The 18,574-nt window shown below is 36.8% G+C and overlaps 1 protein-coding gene across 1 annotated transcript in view; it reads left to right on the top strand.

Annotated features, from left to right (window-relative positions):
* The window catches only part of hid1a (HID1 domain containing a), a 38,658-nt gene that overhangs the window by 12,526 nt on the left and 7,558 nt on the right, over positions 1 to 18,574 (top strand). Inside the window, exons 6-16 of the mRNA XM_056454280.1 lie at positions 9 to 125; positions 1,540 to 1,747; positions 3,174 to 3,230; positions 3,325 to 3,465; positions 3,543 to 3,633; positions 6,034 to 6,185; positions 6,279 to 6,357; positions 8,996 to 9,160; positions 13,134 to 13,361; positions 17,260 to 17,402; positions 17,478 to 17,570. Of these exons, the coding sequence (XP_056310255.1) occupies positions 9 to 125; positions 1,540 to 1,747; positions 3,174 to 3,230; positions 3,325 to 3,465; positions 3,543 to 3,633; positions 6,034 to 6,185; positions 6,279 to 6,357; positions 8,996 to 9,160; positions 13,134 to 13,361; positions 17,260 to 17,402; positions 17,478 to 17,570 (1,474 nt within the window). The remainder of the gene's footprint in view (positions 1 to 8; positions 126 to 1,539; positions 1,748 to 3,173; positions 3,231 to 3,324; positions 3,466 to 3,542; positions 3,634 to 6,033; positions 6,186 to 6,278; positions 6,358 to 8,995; positions 9,161 to 13,133; positions 13,362 to 17,259; positions 17,403 to 17,477; positions 17,571 to 18,574) is intronic.

Raw genomic sequence — 18,574 nt, 5'->3', positions numbered from 1 at the left:
GTTTGCAGGTCTGAGCTGTTGAGGCTGCTGCTCACCTGTTTCTCAGAAGCCATGTACCTGCCGCCGACATCAGACAACACTATCCTCAACCCCTGGGTCACTTTCTTCTGCTCCACTGAAAACAGGTCCGGCTCCAGACAACTCACAAAAGACAAACGAGACACTCCCCGCTTAAACACCCGCCGTCTTACTAGTGCTGTTGACAAAGTCCAGCCCCTAATCCTGACTGTTAAACCCTAGTGTGTGAACTTAAGTGTGGGATCTTTAGATTTGGGCTTGTAAGAAAGTGTCTAGCAAACAGCTAGCCAGACATCCTAGCAACTGCTTAGCACCAGCACACAAAAACGCACAGAACAGCCTAGTAAATATGTAAAAACTTCAGCTAATAATGATTTAGAAAGCATCCCATTAAGCACACTGCACTGTAAAAAAGAAATGCAGGGTTCTACTAAATTCATTCATGTTGTCCCTACACAAATCAATTAAATTAACAAATATAAGTGGATTGAACATGAAACAATTAAGTTGTGCCCAAACAAATCTCAAGAATTGTGTTGTTTCAGCTCGTTTTATATAAGTAGCTTGAACAAGTACCAAAAATCTTTTGTTTTTTGAGTGTACACTGTCAAAAATGCTGGGTTCCACCTCCTTCAGGTTGTAATCTTAATAATTTGGATAAATTTAAGTGAACTGAACACAAAAAAATAAGCTGTCCCCCCCAAAAAACATTAGAATTGTGTTGTTTCAACTCATTTTAAAAGAGTAGTTTGAACAAGCAGCTAAAGTAATTTTTTTGAGTGCGTCCAGGTTTACTAACAGCTTGCACTAGCACTAAGCAATCAACCAGTGTAAAACACCAAATCTGTAATCTGTATTTACTAAGCAAGCACAGTGAAGAATAGTGCTTTCAAAAGTGACCTTACTAAATAAGGCCATTTGTTGGTATTTTATGGTCTGAAATATAAATAATATTTAAATAAATCACACAATATGATTTACTAACGTTTGAGCCCTTCAAATTACTGGTATTTGCACCATTATTTAACGGCTAAATTTTTTTAAAGGTGTAGTATGTAAGTTTGACACCCAGTGGTTGACCTAAGTATTGCACTCCCAGTTCAAAGCAGTCCACACAAGCGCAGGTTGCCAGATTGACATTAATAAGATTATTAACCCTAGCAGTTCTCCTAAGACCGAGTTCACGCAAAACTTGAAATCTCCATCAGAATTTACTCAACCTTTACTTGTTCCTAATCTGTTAGAGTTTCTTTCTGCTGTTAAACAAAAGCAGATCTTTTGAAAAATTCAATGGTTTTACATTTTTCTAAATATGTTCTTCTGTGTTCAACAACCGAAAAAAGAAACACTTAATAGCTTTGAACCACTTGAGGGTGAGTAAATAGTGAGTACATCTTTCATTTTTGGATGAACTGTGCCTTTAAACATCACTGCATAGAGTTTCAGTTGTGCAAACATTTCTCACGTGATCTTCAGGACTGTAAAAGTGTGGTAAACACTGCCATTCTGTCACACCTCCAGACATGCTCTTCCGCTCTTCACCTCTCTGCTGAACGTGGTGTGTGCATATGACCCGGTGGGCTACGGGATCCCCTACAACCACCTGCTCTTCTCAGACTACCGCGAGCAGCTGGTGGAGCAGGCCGTGCAGATCCTCATCGTGACCCTGGAGCACGAAGGCGGACAGCCGTACCGTCCTCCCTCTCCATCCAGCATGGAGGACCAGGATGTAAGAGCACCACAGCCTGTAAAATACACACAGTGGTGGACAATAACCTTTTTTTCTTCACTATTGTACTTAAGTACGCATCTTTAGCAGTGTTGGGCAAGCTACTTGGAAAATGTAGTGAGCTAAGCTGTTAGTTACTCTAATTAATATGTAGCTTAACAACACTAAAAGCTGCCTCTTGGAAAATGTAGCAAGCTAAGCTAAAAAGCTACTTGGCAAAAGTAGCTTAGCTGCATGTCCAAATAACTTCAGTCCAATTGAATCATATCTTAGTGATCAATAAAACTGTCAATTTGCTACTAAAAAGCTATTTGATCTAGAAAGTAGTGACACTACTGCCACACCACTGAGAAATGTATTTAAGCTAGTAGCGTCACTCACTACTCTTAGCGACGCTACCGTCAAACACTGATCTTAAGTATTTGTACTATGTGAATATGTTTGTTGTAGGAAACTTTTACTTTTACTTCTACATTTTTACTCCACTACATTTTCTGAGTGAAGCTGAGTAAAAATTTAATTTGAAGGGGAGAAATCGTCACCCTCTCAGAGACAATACATTGGGGTTTATTTTGTGAAGCATCAGAGTTTTATCAGTTAACCTTTTAAATCATCCTTGCCAACACTTCCGTTTTTCCCGGGAGTCTCCCGTATTTCAGACCCATTTCCCGGCCATCTCCCATATTGTTCTGTCTCCCGGAAAACTCCGGGAATTCCCCTGTGAACTGTGAGTTGGACTGACGTCTGTGAAGTAGTTAACAATTAATTGATTCAAATGGTCCATTCTGAGTGAGTCTCTTCAGTAAATGATTCACTGATTCAAATGATCTCTTCAGAGTGAGTCGCTTCAGTAAATGTTTCATTCATTCATTCATTTTTTTTTCGGCTTAGTCCCTTTATTAATCTGGGGTCGCCACAGCGGAATGAACCGCCAACTTATCCAGCATATGTTTTAAGCAACGGATGCCCTTCCAGCCGCAACCTATCACTGGAAAACATCCATACACACTCATTCACACACATACACTATGGACAATTTATCTTACCCAAGTCACCTATACTGCATGTCTTTGGACTTGTGGGGGAAAACCGAAGCACCCGGAGGAAACCTACGCGAACACAGGGAGAACATGCAAACTCCACACAGAAACGGCAACTGACCCAGCCGAAGCTTGAACCAGCGACCTTCTTGCTGTGAGGCAACAGCACTACCTACTGCGCCACTGCGTCGCCGGGACATCAGCAATGTCCACAAAATTCACCATCTCCTTGCAATACCTGTGTAAAACCCATGTTATTATACACACACACACACACACACACACACACACAGACAGACAGAGTACAGGTCTACAAAAATCCACTGAAATGCCTAAAGACGGTATAAATGCAAATACATCTTCTCTTTTTCTCTTTATTTGTGTAGTCTGTAGGTCCAAATAACCTGTTCGTGAATTACCTGTCCAGAATTCACAGGGAGGAGGTATGGAGAATCTTAGTCTTCATAAATATTGAGAAAGTACAAAGCAGTCGCATTGTTCTCTATGTATCCACGCGTTTTCTCCTTGTGTCTGCAGGATTACGACTTTGTGCTGAAGGGTTTAGCGCGTCTGCTGACCAACCCTCTCACTCAAACATACCTGCCCAACTCCACCAAAAAGATCCAGTTTCACCAGGAACTGCTCGTGCTTTTCTGGAAGCTCTGTGACTTCAACAAAGTAAGAGATTAGATGCTTGAATACAGCTGACTTTGAGAAATGTTGTCAGTTATAATCGTCATCTTTTTCTGTTGCAGAAATTCCTCTTCTTTGTGCTGAAGAGCAGTGATGTGTTGGACATTTTAGTGCCTATTCTCTATTATCTGAATGATGCACGGGCTGACCAATGTGAGTGTGCTGAATATGAACATTTTTAAAGGCATAATAATTAATCTAAAGTTCTATCATTTACTCACATTCATCCTGCATGAAGCCCTTCAAACAAGCATCAGATTTTTTTATAAATATATTGAATCACACAGTATTTTATTTATTTTATTTACAGGGAGCGTTCATCAAAAAAAAAAAAAAGTCTGTCATCATTTACATGGAAAAACTAGGTTGCTGTTGGAAGTAGTGTTAGTGAGGCCAGCAGGGGGCGCTCAACCTGTGAGTCCTAATGCCTCAGTATAGTGAAGGGGACACCATACTGTCAGTAAGTGGCGTCTTTCGGGTGAGACGTTAAACCGAGGTCCTGACCCTCTGTGGTCGTTAAAAATCCTATGGCACTTCTTATAAAGAGTAGGGGCCAAATTCCCTCCATTGGCCCTTATCATGGCATCCCAATCATTCCCACTGAATTGGCTCTATCACCATCTCTCCACTCCCCCTATAGCTTGTGTGTTGAGCACACTGGCGCCGTTGTCCTGTGGCTGCCGTCACATCATCCAAGTGGATGCTGCACACTGGGGGTGGTGTGGAGAGACCCCATACATGATAAATGCACTGTATAAATAAACACAACATTACTCTACTCAAATCTGAGTTTCTTTATTCTGTTAAAGACAAAAGAGGATATTTTGAAGATGTCAAAAACCTGTAACCAGTGACTTCCATAGTATTTGATTTTCCTACTGTGGACAAAATATCTTCTTTTGTGTTCAACCCAAAGGGCATTCGCTGTGTAAAACATATTCAGGAATAGTTGACGGTTCATTCCGCTGTGGTGACCTCTGATAAATAAGGGACTAAGCCGAAGGAAAATGAATGAAGATAAAACTACAAATTAATATTTAAGATTAACTTGATCTCATATTTGTTTTGCTAAACCTGTTTAGCTGTAAGAACTGACATAAAATCAAAGTCAATGATCTAAACAAATTATATTCCAAATTTAAGGTTGATATCTCAAAAAATGAGCATTCAGTTAGTTTTTTTATGGTCGCAGTACCAAACATGACCACCAGATTACAACAATGCTCCAACGGTGACCATATTAAGACCTAAAACTCTCAGGTTTCACTAAAATTAATTTGCGTTTTGAAGATAAATAAAAGTCACATGTTTGGATGGACATTCTCCATTTTTAAGACAACCGTCCCTTTAAGAATGGCACTTTTTATTTATTTCTCTGGTTCACTTATAAAGTTATTTTTCATCTTAAAACATCATAATTAATTTTTTATGAGCATTTTAACTTTGGTTTAATTGTAAATTGTCCGCTTTTGTGCACTGATCTCAATTTTGTTTCAGTTTAAAGACAATATTTGTCAGTGTTTGTTAATTAATTGAAAACAAAAAGTAAAAAATGAAAATAAAACAACAAATCAATATTTAAGATTATTTTGATCAAATATGCAGTTTGCTAAACCTGTTTAACTGTAAAATCAAAGTCAACGATCTAAACAAAATGTATTCCAAATTTGAAGTTGATATCTCAAAAAAATGAACTTTCAGTTTGTTTTTTTATGGTCGCAGTACCAAACATGACCACCAGATTACAACAATGCTCCAACGGTGACCATATTAAGACCTAAAACTCTCAGGTTTCACAAAAAATAATTTGCGTTTTGAAGATAAATAAAAGTCACGTGTTTGGATGGACATTCTCCATTTTTAAGAGGACCGTCCCTTTAAGAATGGCACTTTTTATTTATTTCTCTGGTTTACTTATAAAGTTATTTTTCATCTTAAAACATCATAATACATTTTTTATGAGCATTTTAACCTTGGTTTAATTGTAAATTGTCCGCTTTTGTGCACTGATCTCAATTTTGTTTCAGTTTAAAGACAATATTTGTCAGTGTTTGTTAATTAATTGAAAACAAAAAGTAAAGATGAAAATAAAACAACAAATCAATATTTAAGATTATTTTGATCAAATATGCAGTTTGCTAAACCTGTTTAACTGTAAAATCAAAGTCAACGATCTAAACAAAATGTAATCCAAATTTGAAGTTGATATCTCAAAAAATGAGCTTTCAGTTTTTTTTAATGGATGTAGTACCAAACATGACCACCAGATGACAACAAGAATCCAATGGTGACCATATTAAGACCTGAAACTCTAAAAGATAAACAAAGGTTTTGGATGGACATTCCCCATTTTAAAAGGACCATCCCTTTAAGACTGAACTATACCTTTCTCTGAAGTCCACTTATAAAATTCATTTTCTTCCTAAAGACATCATAATTAAGTTTTTATGAGCATTTTCATATCTTCATATATATGGCTTTACTACTGTGTGTTTCAAGATCTGATGTTAAAGACTTGTTCTGGATGTTGCTGTTCTGTGTGTTGATCTTCAGCGCGGGTCGGCCTCATGCACATCGGCGTCTTCATTCTGCTTTTGCTGAGCGGAGAGAGGAACTTCGGTGTGCGTCTGAACAAGCCCTACTCGCTTCACGTGCCGATGGACATCCCTGTGTTCACGGGCACACACGCAGACCTGCTCATCGTGGTGAGTTTTACACTTCACATGACTAAATGACTACAGAAACTGAAGCTCTTTTTTAAAAAACAACTTTTTTTGGTGTTAACATCACATCTGAAGGTTTTCCACAAGATAATAACCAGCGGCCATCAGCGTTTACAGCCTCTCTATGACTGCCTGCTTACTATTGTGGTGAATGGTGAGTAGACATATGATTATGTTCAGTTATTCAATATATCGTGGTCATAAATCTGCACAATATTGATATATTGCAGTCATTTCAAAATCAAAAAATTATTTATTATTTCAATAATACCTTTACTTTTATTACAATTATACTTTTAGAGTGCCCTTTAAGAATATTCAGATTGTAAACAATGTTGTTCATCACAGCAGGTCCCATGAAGTGCTTTGAAATTAGTTTATTTGAAATTCAACGTAATCTCAAATGAAACATGAAGACAGGGTGGTACATGGAGTAGCTACTCCCCTTTATGTATGTATAAAAAAACAGCCAATGGCATTTAGTTTTTATCACAGCTCTGCCAGTGAGAGTGGTTGAGTTCAAGCACATCAAATGAAAAGCAAATGAGAAGTGTCTTGAAGGGGGCGGGACTTGTCAGATACTATAGATCATTTTATTTCGGCTTAGTCCCTTTATTAATCTGGGGTCGCCACAGCCGAATGAACCACCTAGATATCCAGCATATGCCCTACCCAGCGGATGCCCTTCCAGCCGCGACCCATCACTGGAAAACATCCATACATCCCATTCACAACCATATACCATGGACAATTTAGCCTACCCAGTTCACCTGTACCGCATGTCTTTGAACTGGGGGAAACCCACGCCAACACGGGGAGAACATGCAAACTCCACACAGAAACGCCAACTTACCCAGCCGAGGCTCGAACCAGTGAACTTCTTGCTGTGAGGCGAACATGCTATCCACTGCACCACTGTGAAGCCCCCATCTTGTCAAAGTTTTGGAGCACACTAGCTTATCGATATCCTTAAAGCTAACATACTGATGCTAACATCTAAAAAACTTTATCTTGGTTTCATGGGACCTTTAAAGACATAATAAGCGATTGGCTTTCAAACATAAACATATTCACATGTTGATCTGGACTACAGGGCGGCACGGTGGCTCAGTGGTTAGCACTGTCGCCTCACAGCAATAAGGTCGCTGGTTCGAGTCCGGGGCCAGTTGGCAATTCTGTGTAGAGTTTTTCTCATGTTGGCGGGTGGGTTTCCTCTGGGTGCTCCGGTTTACCCCACAAGCCCAAAGAGATGCGCTATGGGTGAATAGGGTAAACAAAATTGGCCGTAGTGTATGACTGTGTGTATTAATGTGAGCGTGTATGGATGTTTCCCAGTACTTGGTTGTGGCTAAAACATATGCCGGAATAGTTGTTGTGAGGGTTAGGGTTGATTCCGCTGTAGCGGCCTCTGATAAATCAGAGTCTAAAACGAAGGAAAATGAATGAGTGAATAAATGAATCTGGGCTACGAAATTGAAAATTTGGTGACTATTTATAGGCCCTTTGTTATTTAACTCTGTACAGGCTGACGCACACCTCTCAAAAAATGTAACTACATGTTGCAACGACACATATCTCAAGCTCTGTAATTGGTTGGCTTTTTGGGATGGTTGATGCGGGTTGTAATGCGTTATATTAGGCTATGTTTACACGACAACAATTCAGCCAATAACTGAAAAGGTTTTCAACTTGGCTGCGTCCGAAATTGTAATCTACACAGATCCATTTGTTAAAAATGTATTAAATAAACAAAAGTAAATACCAGTGGAGATCAGAATGGATCCTAAACTATTTTAAGTCACTTTTAAAAACCTACTTGTTTTTATTGCCCTGTTGGGATTTTTATTTAGCATGTTTTCATGTCTTATCTGTGTTTCTATTTTTATTTATTATTATTTTTCTATCTCTTCTTTTGTAATTCTTGTTTTTATGATGTTGTAAGGCACTTTAGTCAGCTTGTGGCTGTCTTATATGTGCTAAAGTAACTTTGAAACTTGAAACTAAATGTAATGAAAACTATAAAAGGATTTATTAATCTTAGGTGATGTTATTTTCTTAGTTATTGCCTAATAAAGTTCAATTCAATTCACCTTTATTTGTATAGCGCTTTTACAATATAGATTGTGTCAAAGCAGCTTAAAAAAAAATTCATAGTAAATTGAAACAGTGTAGTTCAGTTTTCAGTGTTTAAGCTCAGTTCAGTTTAGCTCAGTTCAGTGTGGTTTAATAATCACTACTGAGAGTCAAAACACTGAAGAGCAATATAAATAAAGCATTAAAAAATCATAATTGTTTTATTCAATGGAGTTAATAACTAATAAAATACAGTTCTTTTTTATTTACTTTGATTTAATGCATTATATTGCAAAGTGTTACATACTGTTGATTATTTGATGATTGATTGATTGTTGGTTATTAATACTATGATATATCTTGATGAAAGCTCCAGCAAATTAATCACAAGAAGAACTGATACCGGCAGCAGCCTAATGACGAGGATCAACAGTGCCTAGGTTTGCATGGGGCTTTATAGGATTCAGATTTCAACATGTTGTTGTGTCAGAAAAAAAAAACAGAGGTGGCGCTTTTTCTTCTTTCATGTGGTCAGAGATTAAATGGTTTATTCAGCCAGGGCGAGGCCACTTTCATCAAAGAGAACAAGCTCAGAGATCCTTTATTTAAAATTGAGCAATCAGGATAATATAAATTTTAAAAATCTCTCCTCAGAATGGTTCATATGTCTGGTTTGGAGCACGAAGGACTAGATTTGCATCTTTTGTGCCCTTGTTTAGTGTCTCCTTACCTGAAGAGTCTGTCCATGGTTGCTGCCAACAAGCTCCTGCATCTCCTGGAGGCTTTCTCCACCAACTGGTTCCTGTTTTCGGCACCTCAGAACCACCATCTGGTCTTCTTCTTGCTGGAGGCCTTCAATAACATCATCCAGTACCAGTTTGATGGTAAGAACTAGATGAAATGCTAAAGAAATCAGTTGTTTTTTGTGTCAAATAGTTACATTTAATAGGTAATGACTCAATCAGATTGCTAGACACAAGAACACACATTAGAAAAGTGTTATGTATTTTGCTGGCTTATGTGCTTGCATGATCCCAAATGTTTGGAAAAATGTTCAGTCGTAGGATGTAATGAAGACTACAACTCCCATGATTCCACACTCAGTCACCGCATCATCAAACGTTGCCTTTGTCTGTTATGAATACACACCTTCTAGTGGTGGTAATGCATACTGCGCCTTTAAAATTGCAACATTAGAGCTAAAACACATCTGATGTTTGTTTATTTCTGTCTTAAAGGAGTCGTTCTTTTCCAGAATGAAATTTCAGTCATCATTTAATCTCCCTCCAAACTTGTAAGAGTTTCTTACTCTTGATAAACAAAAAGAAGACACTTTGAAAAATGTTGGTATCTTTGCAGTTGATGGTTAGAGTTGACTTTCATAGTAAGGAATAAATACTATGTGAGTCAATAGTGCCCCTCGAATGGAGGTAGAAGCCATGCTAACTAATCGTTCAGGAAGTCCTGCTTTTATGCTGCATACAGATTAGGGCCACACATATAATCAAAGGCAGCTGTGATCACATTTTGTCGGTAAGTCCAGTTCAGCTGTAAATCTTCAGCACATGCTTTCAGATGGAGCAGAGTTTACTGCACAGAGTCGTAGTTCGCTGACAAGCCACTCACAACCTTGTATATAATCACAGACGATTGAATTGGACGAATATGAAATTAAGAAAATTGTTCGGTGATAATAACAGCCATTATTGCTGTTACGGCTGTTAACAGTTGCTACATCCTTAAGCATACCCTTAAAGCATAGAGAAGAGGACAAAAGTAACGTGGGACAAAAGTAACAAAGCATTTTATTTATTTATTTTTCTTCCCCGAAGCCCTGACATTTGATTTCCAGGCATAGCAGCACATTCAGCATGGACCCCTTGATGGAGCTGCCAAATATCATGTGGTTTTGTGACCCTGTCCTGCAGTTAGGTCCAAATTTCTGTTTTTAAGTGCAAAACAAAAAGAAAATTATTGTAGAGGTTCTTTTTTCTTATTACAAGTTGTGTTTCTCTTATCATGTGTCACAGTAATGATCAATCTACATGTTATTTAGTTCAATAACACATCCTTAAGTTAAGTTTAAAAGTTTGGACCCCTGTTTTATAATATTAATGCATATTGTCAATAACGATAAAAATAAAAAAATGATAGAAAATTGTAACATTTAGCATTGATTGGTTGATTGCTTTTGAAACAATTGATAGAATGAAATTAAAAATGAAAATGCAGATTAATATTTTTTTGCAAAACTAACTAACCCTAACATATGTTAACATTAACAAAGTCATAGTCAGATATATTTCAAATGAACAAGATTAAGCCAGTAAATCTAGCAAGTATTGTTGTGTTACTTTAGTCCCTGCCTATGGGGTCAAAAGTACCAATGTGCAACTTTTGTTTAAAGTGAAATTACATTGGAGTTGTTCTACATTGATACAAAATGACACCTGACTTTGATAGAGCACACTTTTGAGTTAGTAACCACTAACTCAAAATTTTGTCTAAAATATTATCTTTTAAAATTAGGTTACATGAAAAATGTTACTTTCATCCCCGCTCTCCTCTAGCACATTTAATGCTGTTTATTTTTTACTCCAAACTAATCTTAGAACTTCAGTTGAGTGATCATACTGTAATTGTGTGTTTATCAGTCATGTTGAATCAAGATGCATTGCAGCTCACACAACCATGCCTTTCTGACAAGATGTGCATGAGAATCGCAGCATTTGATTTGCAGCGACATCGTTATTGTGATTATATTCCGATTGGTCATGCAGCCCTAATATAAATATTTAAACAACTGTTGCATGTAAATAGCCTACATTATTTATAATACAAGAATGTTCCATGCACATAACATAGCTATACATACAATATTGTATATAGTAATATACTGTACATACATTTGTCAAATTGTATATTTTTATTTTATTTATTATTTTATTATCTGTGTTTTTGCCCAGTCACTGTCATTCTGTTGCACTGTAGAAACTTCTATCATGAACACTAATTTCTTGTACAGTATATGTAAACCGACCTGGCAATAAAGCTCTTTCTGATTCTGATCCTGATTCTATTCCTGAAGCAGTTGATGTCTTCAGTTTAGTACAAGTCTTGCAATCCTGCAAAAACTACCACGTAATTGGCTTAATATATTGTTTAAGTTAGCAGCAAATCTGGTCATTTATTTTTAATTTAGGAGGAATTTTTGTCCATGTTGGCGTTTCTGTCATGAACACTCTCGATTTAGTATGCAATGAATATGTATATGGTAATGTTGATGTATTTGGGCTTGGCGGTATAGACCTGCTATGCTGCTGTTGCTTATTATGGCAGAGAAAGTACAGAGACTTGCTACTGCCAGTATATACCTCTATGGAATATAACATGCCCTCTAAGAATATAACACACTGCTGCAAACATATTCAGGGCTCGAAGTTAACCTTTTTTCTTGGTAGCACCGGTGCTGCTCACTTAGGCGCACCAGACAAAATTTTGTCGCACCCACCTAAAATTATGAGCACCGTTTTTTATAATGTTTTATATTAACAGATTCTATTATATATTAACACTCTAATCACAACTAACAAATAAACACAAATCTGCATGCGCTCACCAGCCCTGCACGCACGGCTTGACGTGAATGAGATGAACTGAATTAACAATAATAACTGTGCTGTTCTCACAGGTGGTGTCTGATATTGCACAGATGATATAGACATATAACTTATTATTTGCATACGTCATCTTAAAAGCATTAACGGTCTTTTCGTGAGCGGCAATATTAGTACCATCTCAGTGAATGCATGCTCTTTAGCGATGATGAACGCGGTGTCAGTTTCACGACTGACAGCATCATGACGATTAAATGAAGGATTAAATAATGTTAGAACATCTCGTGCTTAAAATGTGTAGATTCAGTGGTAAACACTGTTACCTGAAAACTCCTTCCCACCGGCTTTACGGTGAAGGCTGTAGTCGTTTTCATAGCGGACTTTAAACACTGGAAGTCTTTTATCTACTCTTCGAAAAGTGTAAATGCTGGATTGACACTGATTACATGATCACTGATCAGATGTGCCATTATCTGTAACTTTAGGTGGTTTCTAAAACTAAATCTGTCAGTGTTGTTTTCTTTCTCTTGTATCCAGACCTTTACATGTTCACGGCTGTAGCTCTCTGTCATCAGAACAGCGTGATTGACAGCTGATATTAACCAATCCACTCGCGTTCTGATCTATCGCAGTGGACCAATAAGAAGAGCTTGAAGGCGGGGCAGGCATTGTAGGCTTTGTTTACTGCAGCAACTTGACATGAAAACTGTTTTAAATCATTCCTGAGCGCTGCGTTTGGCCTTTTTAGGTGCAAAGATGCCTAATGCGTGAATGTCTCCTAATTCCGCGCATGTGGTGAACATTTTGTTGTGAAAACTGGTCGCATAAAATCAATTTTATGCACTCGCACAAATGCTTCCAAATATATTTTGAGGTCACATACATAAAATTTCGGCCACATATGCGACTAAAACGGTCGCAATTTCGAGCCCTGATATTATACATGTAACCTTGCATAGCAGATCTGAACACAGGTGGATCTGGGGTGTAGGAGGGTCTTTGAAAACATGCCGCAGCTTAACAGCGTAGAATGACGCTAAGCATTTAAACTGATGAGGAGCAAACTCATTGGCTGCCAAGGTGACAGCAGCCAATGTCCTGCGCTATTTAGTTATTGACGCAGGAGCAGATTAGGTGACCTATCAGCCTGCGCGTGCATAGACTTTCATGGCACCAATTTCCCTTCGTTTTTTGCAATGAGCTTCAGCCTTCTTTCTAACTCTGCTTGTGTTTTGCTCAGGTAACTGCAATTTGGTCTACGCTATCATCCGGAAGCGTAACGTCTTCCATCAGCTGGCGAACCTGCCGTCAGACCCCGCCACCATTCAGAAGGCCCTCCAGAGGAAGAGGAAATCTCCAGACGCCATCTCTCGCACCAGCTCACAGGAGACCGTGTCCATGGAGGGTTCCCGACCCGCTGTACCCGCTGAACCCGGCACACTGAAGGCCAGTCTGGTGGCCATGCCTGGTAAATCCACTCACCTACCACATATTGACCAATAAAAAAGGGACTGTTTACCACTAAAAACTGCAATTTCCTGACCATTTACTCATCTTAAGATATTCTGACGAGTGTTGTAAAACAAGCAGCCATTGATATCCATAGTAGGAGCGAAAATGCTATGAAAGTCAATGGCTTTTTTTTTCTAGCATTCTTCAGTGTATCTTCCTTTGTTTTCAAGAGAAGAAATAACGGAAGTGGAGGACGAGTAAATGATGACCGAATTTAAAATTTTTGGTGAACTATACCATTATCTCTAACCCTGATTAAACACAGCCGAAAAATCTAACCAAAATCTACAGGATTACCTACAAAATAATGTTACATAAATGATGTTACACAAAGATTAGGGATGAGCCAAAACCCTGCAGGACAGTGGATCTCAAGTACTTGAGTTTGAGAAACTTCAACAGTGAGAAATTACTTATGGGTAGGCCCACACGGAATCTGCGCGCGCAGATTTTCCCGCAGATTTTTAGCCCATCATTAATTCTGTTTATTTACTTAATAATTTAGTAAATGTGTGTAAATCTATATTTATTCAGATTTTAAATTATTTACAGTAATATTATTGACTAATATGAAAATGTTCATCTGATTTATATACAATGCAGTTTGTAATATTTTCTGTCTTTTAGTAGATCTATTATATGAGAGACTTGCTTTGTTTACCAAATAAAGCGGATCTAATTAGATTTGCATTTTAAACATTAAATAAAGTTAAGATATTATTTTTTATTTCACATATTAAGGTTTTAGTTGCAATACTCCCAAAATATTTCAGCAGAAATCCGCAGATTTTAACCTAAATTCTCTGCAGACTTCTTCTGTGCATATAACCCATTCAAAACAACACAATCTACATCATTTTTGGGGACTAAAAGAGTTTTAAAACAGAACATTACCTGTATAAAAGAAATACTTCAGGCATGGGGTCATCCTTCCTCTAGTGTGCAAAACTAACTCCAATATTGATTCAGGATTGTAAAAAGTTTCAGCATTTGATTTTATAGCGACTGTCTCGTGAACACGTGGCGCGCATGCAGGCGTGCACGAGCTAATGGCAGATATGCATGAACAGATGCACAAAAGTCCAAATCTACATTTGCTGACAGACAGTTTGGGCTACTTATCAGAATAATGGGAATTATCGGCCTGACAATATTTAATTAGATAAATATTTTTAGTCTTATGGCTTATCCAGAATATAAAAATACATATAAACACATTTAGATCATTTACTTACTATTGGAATGTGAAGAGATTTTCAACCAGCACAACAAAAATTGTTTCTGAAGACAATCACCTGCTGCATCTTTAAACCCACTGCAAGCCATTGATTATTCAACTTATTCCTTAAAGGCAAGTTAAAGCTAATTTTGATCTTTGCAGTGTAATAGTTAATTGAATTCTCAACAGTTATGACATGTTAGATCTCCTAGTCCCCACACTGAGACAGAGAAGGATTGCATGAGAGAGATCATGACATGTGTGCTCATGTAAATGACGCAGCAACATCTAATAGCTCATTTAACATGTAGCTACCTATGCTAGTATTTTAAAGATTATTTGCAAGTTGGCTAATCCTCATTTGCTCTCTGGTGTCCTCAAAATCTGTATTCAATATTACACAGATGAAGGTAGTCATTGAGTTACTATGATTACTACTAGGGAAGTAATAAAGAGTGAAGCGCTTTTATTTTGAAATGAGATCCAAAATAAGTCACTACCTGTTGATTAAACCGTTTTGTTGCACACCTTTCAACAAATCACAGTCAAGAATTTCAACAGACCATGGAATACATAACTATAAGCACTAAACAAAATTTATTTTAATATGTTAGACTTTAGGGGGGGCACGTTGGCTCAGAGGTTAGCACTGTCGCCTCACAGCAAAAAGGTCCCAGCTGGACCTGTGGGCATTTCTATGTGGAGTTTGCATGTTCTCCCTTGCGCTATAGGTGAATTGAATAAACTAAATTGGCTGCTGTATATGAGCGTGCGTGTGAATGAGAGCGTGTTTGGGTGTTTCCCAGTACTGGGTTGCAGCTGGGAGGGCATCCGCTGCATAAAATGGAATAGTTGTTGGTTCATTCCACTGTGACCTCTGAAATAGAGACTAAGCTGAAGGAAAATAATTGAAAATATGAATGTCAGACTTTAATCCATATGAAATGTAAAATTATGTGAAATGTTTTATTATTATTATTATTAAAACTGTATATAGCTTATTTTAGAACTGACTCGTTCAATCCTAAATTTGAGTACATGAATTTTACTCTTTACACCTTGGTACCCCACGAATGTCATCCCTTCACCTTGATATTATGTTGGTTAAATTAGATTTTAACACTGGAAACAGCAAAGTGTATTTCAGTTCAATTGTTTTCAAACCATGTGTTATACTGTTGATCACAATTGTGAATGACCTGGGGTGCATTTCCGAAAACCATCGCTAGCCAACTAAGGTCGCAAGTTCTGTTGTTACAAATATAGTTTGTTGATTTGGCGTTTCCCAAATCCATCGTTCCAACAAACATTCGTAAACTGCGTCGCAAAGTTGTACGCTTGCAACTACACCCCTGGAGCTGTAGTTAGAAACATAGTTGTGTTCTATTCCCAGTTATCCCCCCTATGCCCTATTCATTTAGAACATTCTAACATTTAAACTTGAATGTTTAATTATAAAAAAGCATTAAAGTCATCACTCTTAGCACACTCTTCGGTGTAATTTGCTTTCAAAGTATTTTTACAGTTCAGTTTTAGCGATCTTCTTAACAATTGTGCTCCCTTCGCAGTGCACTTTGAAAACATTGATGTCATTTTGAACACAGCCGTGGCTCATGGCGAAAGCTATAGGTGACCTATTATTTAAAAGCGGAATTTATGTTACATCTCCAAAGCTTGTGAAAACAAAAAACACAGCATATGTTATTGCTTTTAATTTATAGCAGGTTATTTATTAGGTATCAGTACTGTATATGACATGGGCCTGTTGGTTAGAACATTTCTGCAGTGGTTTACATGTGTCAAATTGTAAAAGTAGACTTTTCAAAAAATAAAAAAACAATATCCTACTTAATAGTAATAATAATAATTATTATTATAATTATAATCATCGTCATCATTATTAATATTTTTATTAAAGTAAGATTTTTCATTTCTGAATAAATACTAAATATTACATTTCATTTCCTAATAGCCTTATTATTTATTTATTTATATGATTTATATATGAGATTAGAATATGTGTTAGCTTTTGTAAGAGATTTTATGTTTTAGAATTGGATATGTAATATTCTCAATAATATTTGTAAAGGAAACATTGGCTCTATATGCGTCATTTACATATATTTCAATTAATATGCAAAGCGAGTGCATTTTTTTCCCAAAACTAATTTTGGATTTTTTTTAAATGTGTGTGCGTGTAAAACAATATAATTTGCACAAAGAAATTATGGGGTTCTCTAAAGAAGTTGTTACTCCACCCCGTTTAGAGCATCATTATGGGTGTTTTTTACGTTAAAACTAACGTGGTTCAAATGATTGATCTGCGACAGAGAAACTACGGGTTTTGGGAAACACTCGTCACTACATCGTTCTTTTCCCAAACAATGCGTCGTACTATGATAGTTCAGCCACGAGTTACGTCGTTGTTTGGGAAACGCACCCCTGGTCATGTGACATTGACAAATATTTTCGAAAACAATATGTTTTTACATTAAAAGCTTCATTTTTTACCTAAAGCCATCAACAACACGTTTAGAGCTGCTAGAGATAAAAAAAGTAAAGGGTATGTTCACAATTGTGACCATTGGGATTGTGTATTGTGGCACTTGAACTGAAACAGACTCACTGTCCTCAGGCATCGATAAGCTGACAGAGAAGTCGCAGGTTTCTGAAGATGGCACTATGGTGGCAGTGGCTGAATCTCCACAGAGCCCTGAACACGGCAGTGCTGAAGCTGGAGCCAGCGACACAGAGTCCATCTCCGGAAGAGACAGTGAGGTCAGAGGAAAAGACACAGACACGTTCAGTGCTCGCTGTCCACGTGACGCTGATTACACTTATGACTCTCTTCAGGATGTGTTCTACACTGAGGCAGAGATGGAGAGGAGGAGACGTCTGTCCAGCTCCTCATCTTCTGTCTGCCACTGGAACCCTAAACCAGACTGGGTAAGAAGAACAGAACAAAACAAAAATGTTCAAAGAGCAAAACAAACATTTAAAGAAAACAAACATTTAAAGAACAAAAGAAACAAACATTAAAAAAAAAACAAAAGAAACCTTTAAAGAGCAAAACTAACAAATGTAAAAAAAGAAAATAAAACAAATGTAAAACAAATTAACACAAACTAATGTTTAAAGACCCAAACAAATGTTACAAAAATAAAAGGAAACATTCAAAGAACAAACCTAATTCTATTTACAAAAAACAAAACAAAAAAATGTGCAAAGAACAAAACTAACAAACGTTCAGAAAATAAAACAAATAATCACTAAAAAAAAAAAAACTAAACTTCAAAGAATCATACAAACAGATGTTCAAAGAACCAAACAAACAAGCATTCAAAGAAACAAACATCCAAAAAAAACACTACAAACCTTTAAAGTACAAAACTAACAAATGGTGAAAGAACAAACAACCTTTAAAAAAGAAACATTTCAAGAATGAAACTAAGAAACGTTCAAAGAGCAAAACAAACATCTTAATGAAAAAATATATAAACAAATCCTAAAAAAACAAAGGTTCAAAGAAAAAGCTAACAAACATTCAAAGAACAAAAGAAACAAACAAACATTCAAAGAACAAAAGAAACCTTCAAAGAAAAAAATTTACAAATCAAACAAACATTATAAATAACAAAACAAACTACAGTTTAAAGACCCAAACAAAGAAATGTTCAAAGGAAAAATGGTTCAAAAATTGAAATAAACAATAAAAGAGCAAACCTAACTCTAGTTAAAAAAATGCCTGTGCAAAGAACAAAACTGACAAACTTTTCAAAGAATCATAGATAAAGATGTTCAAAGAAACAAACAAATAAACATTTAAAGAAACAAACGTCCATAAAACATAACAAACACACATTCAAAAAACCAAACTAACAAATGGTGAAAGAAGAAAACAAACTTTATAAAAATTAACAATAAAACTTCAAAGAGCAAAACAAACGTCC

This window comes from Danio aesculapii, chromosome 3 (assembly GCF_903798145.1).
Source record: "Danio aesculapii chromosome 3, fDanAes4.1, whole genome shotgun sequence".
NCBI classification, from domain to species: domain Eukaryota; kingdom Metazoa; phylum Chordata; class Actinopteri; order Cypriniformes; family Danionidae; genus Danio; species Danio aesculapii.
The sequence above is the reverse complement of the archived record's forward strand: the minus strand, read 5'-3'. Positions and strand labels throughout refer to the sequence as shown.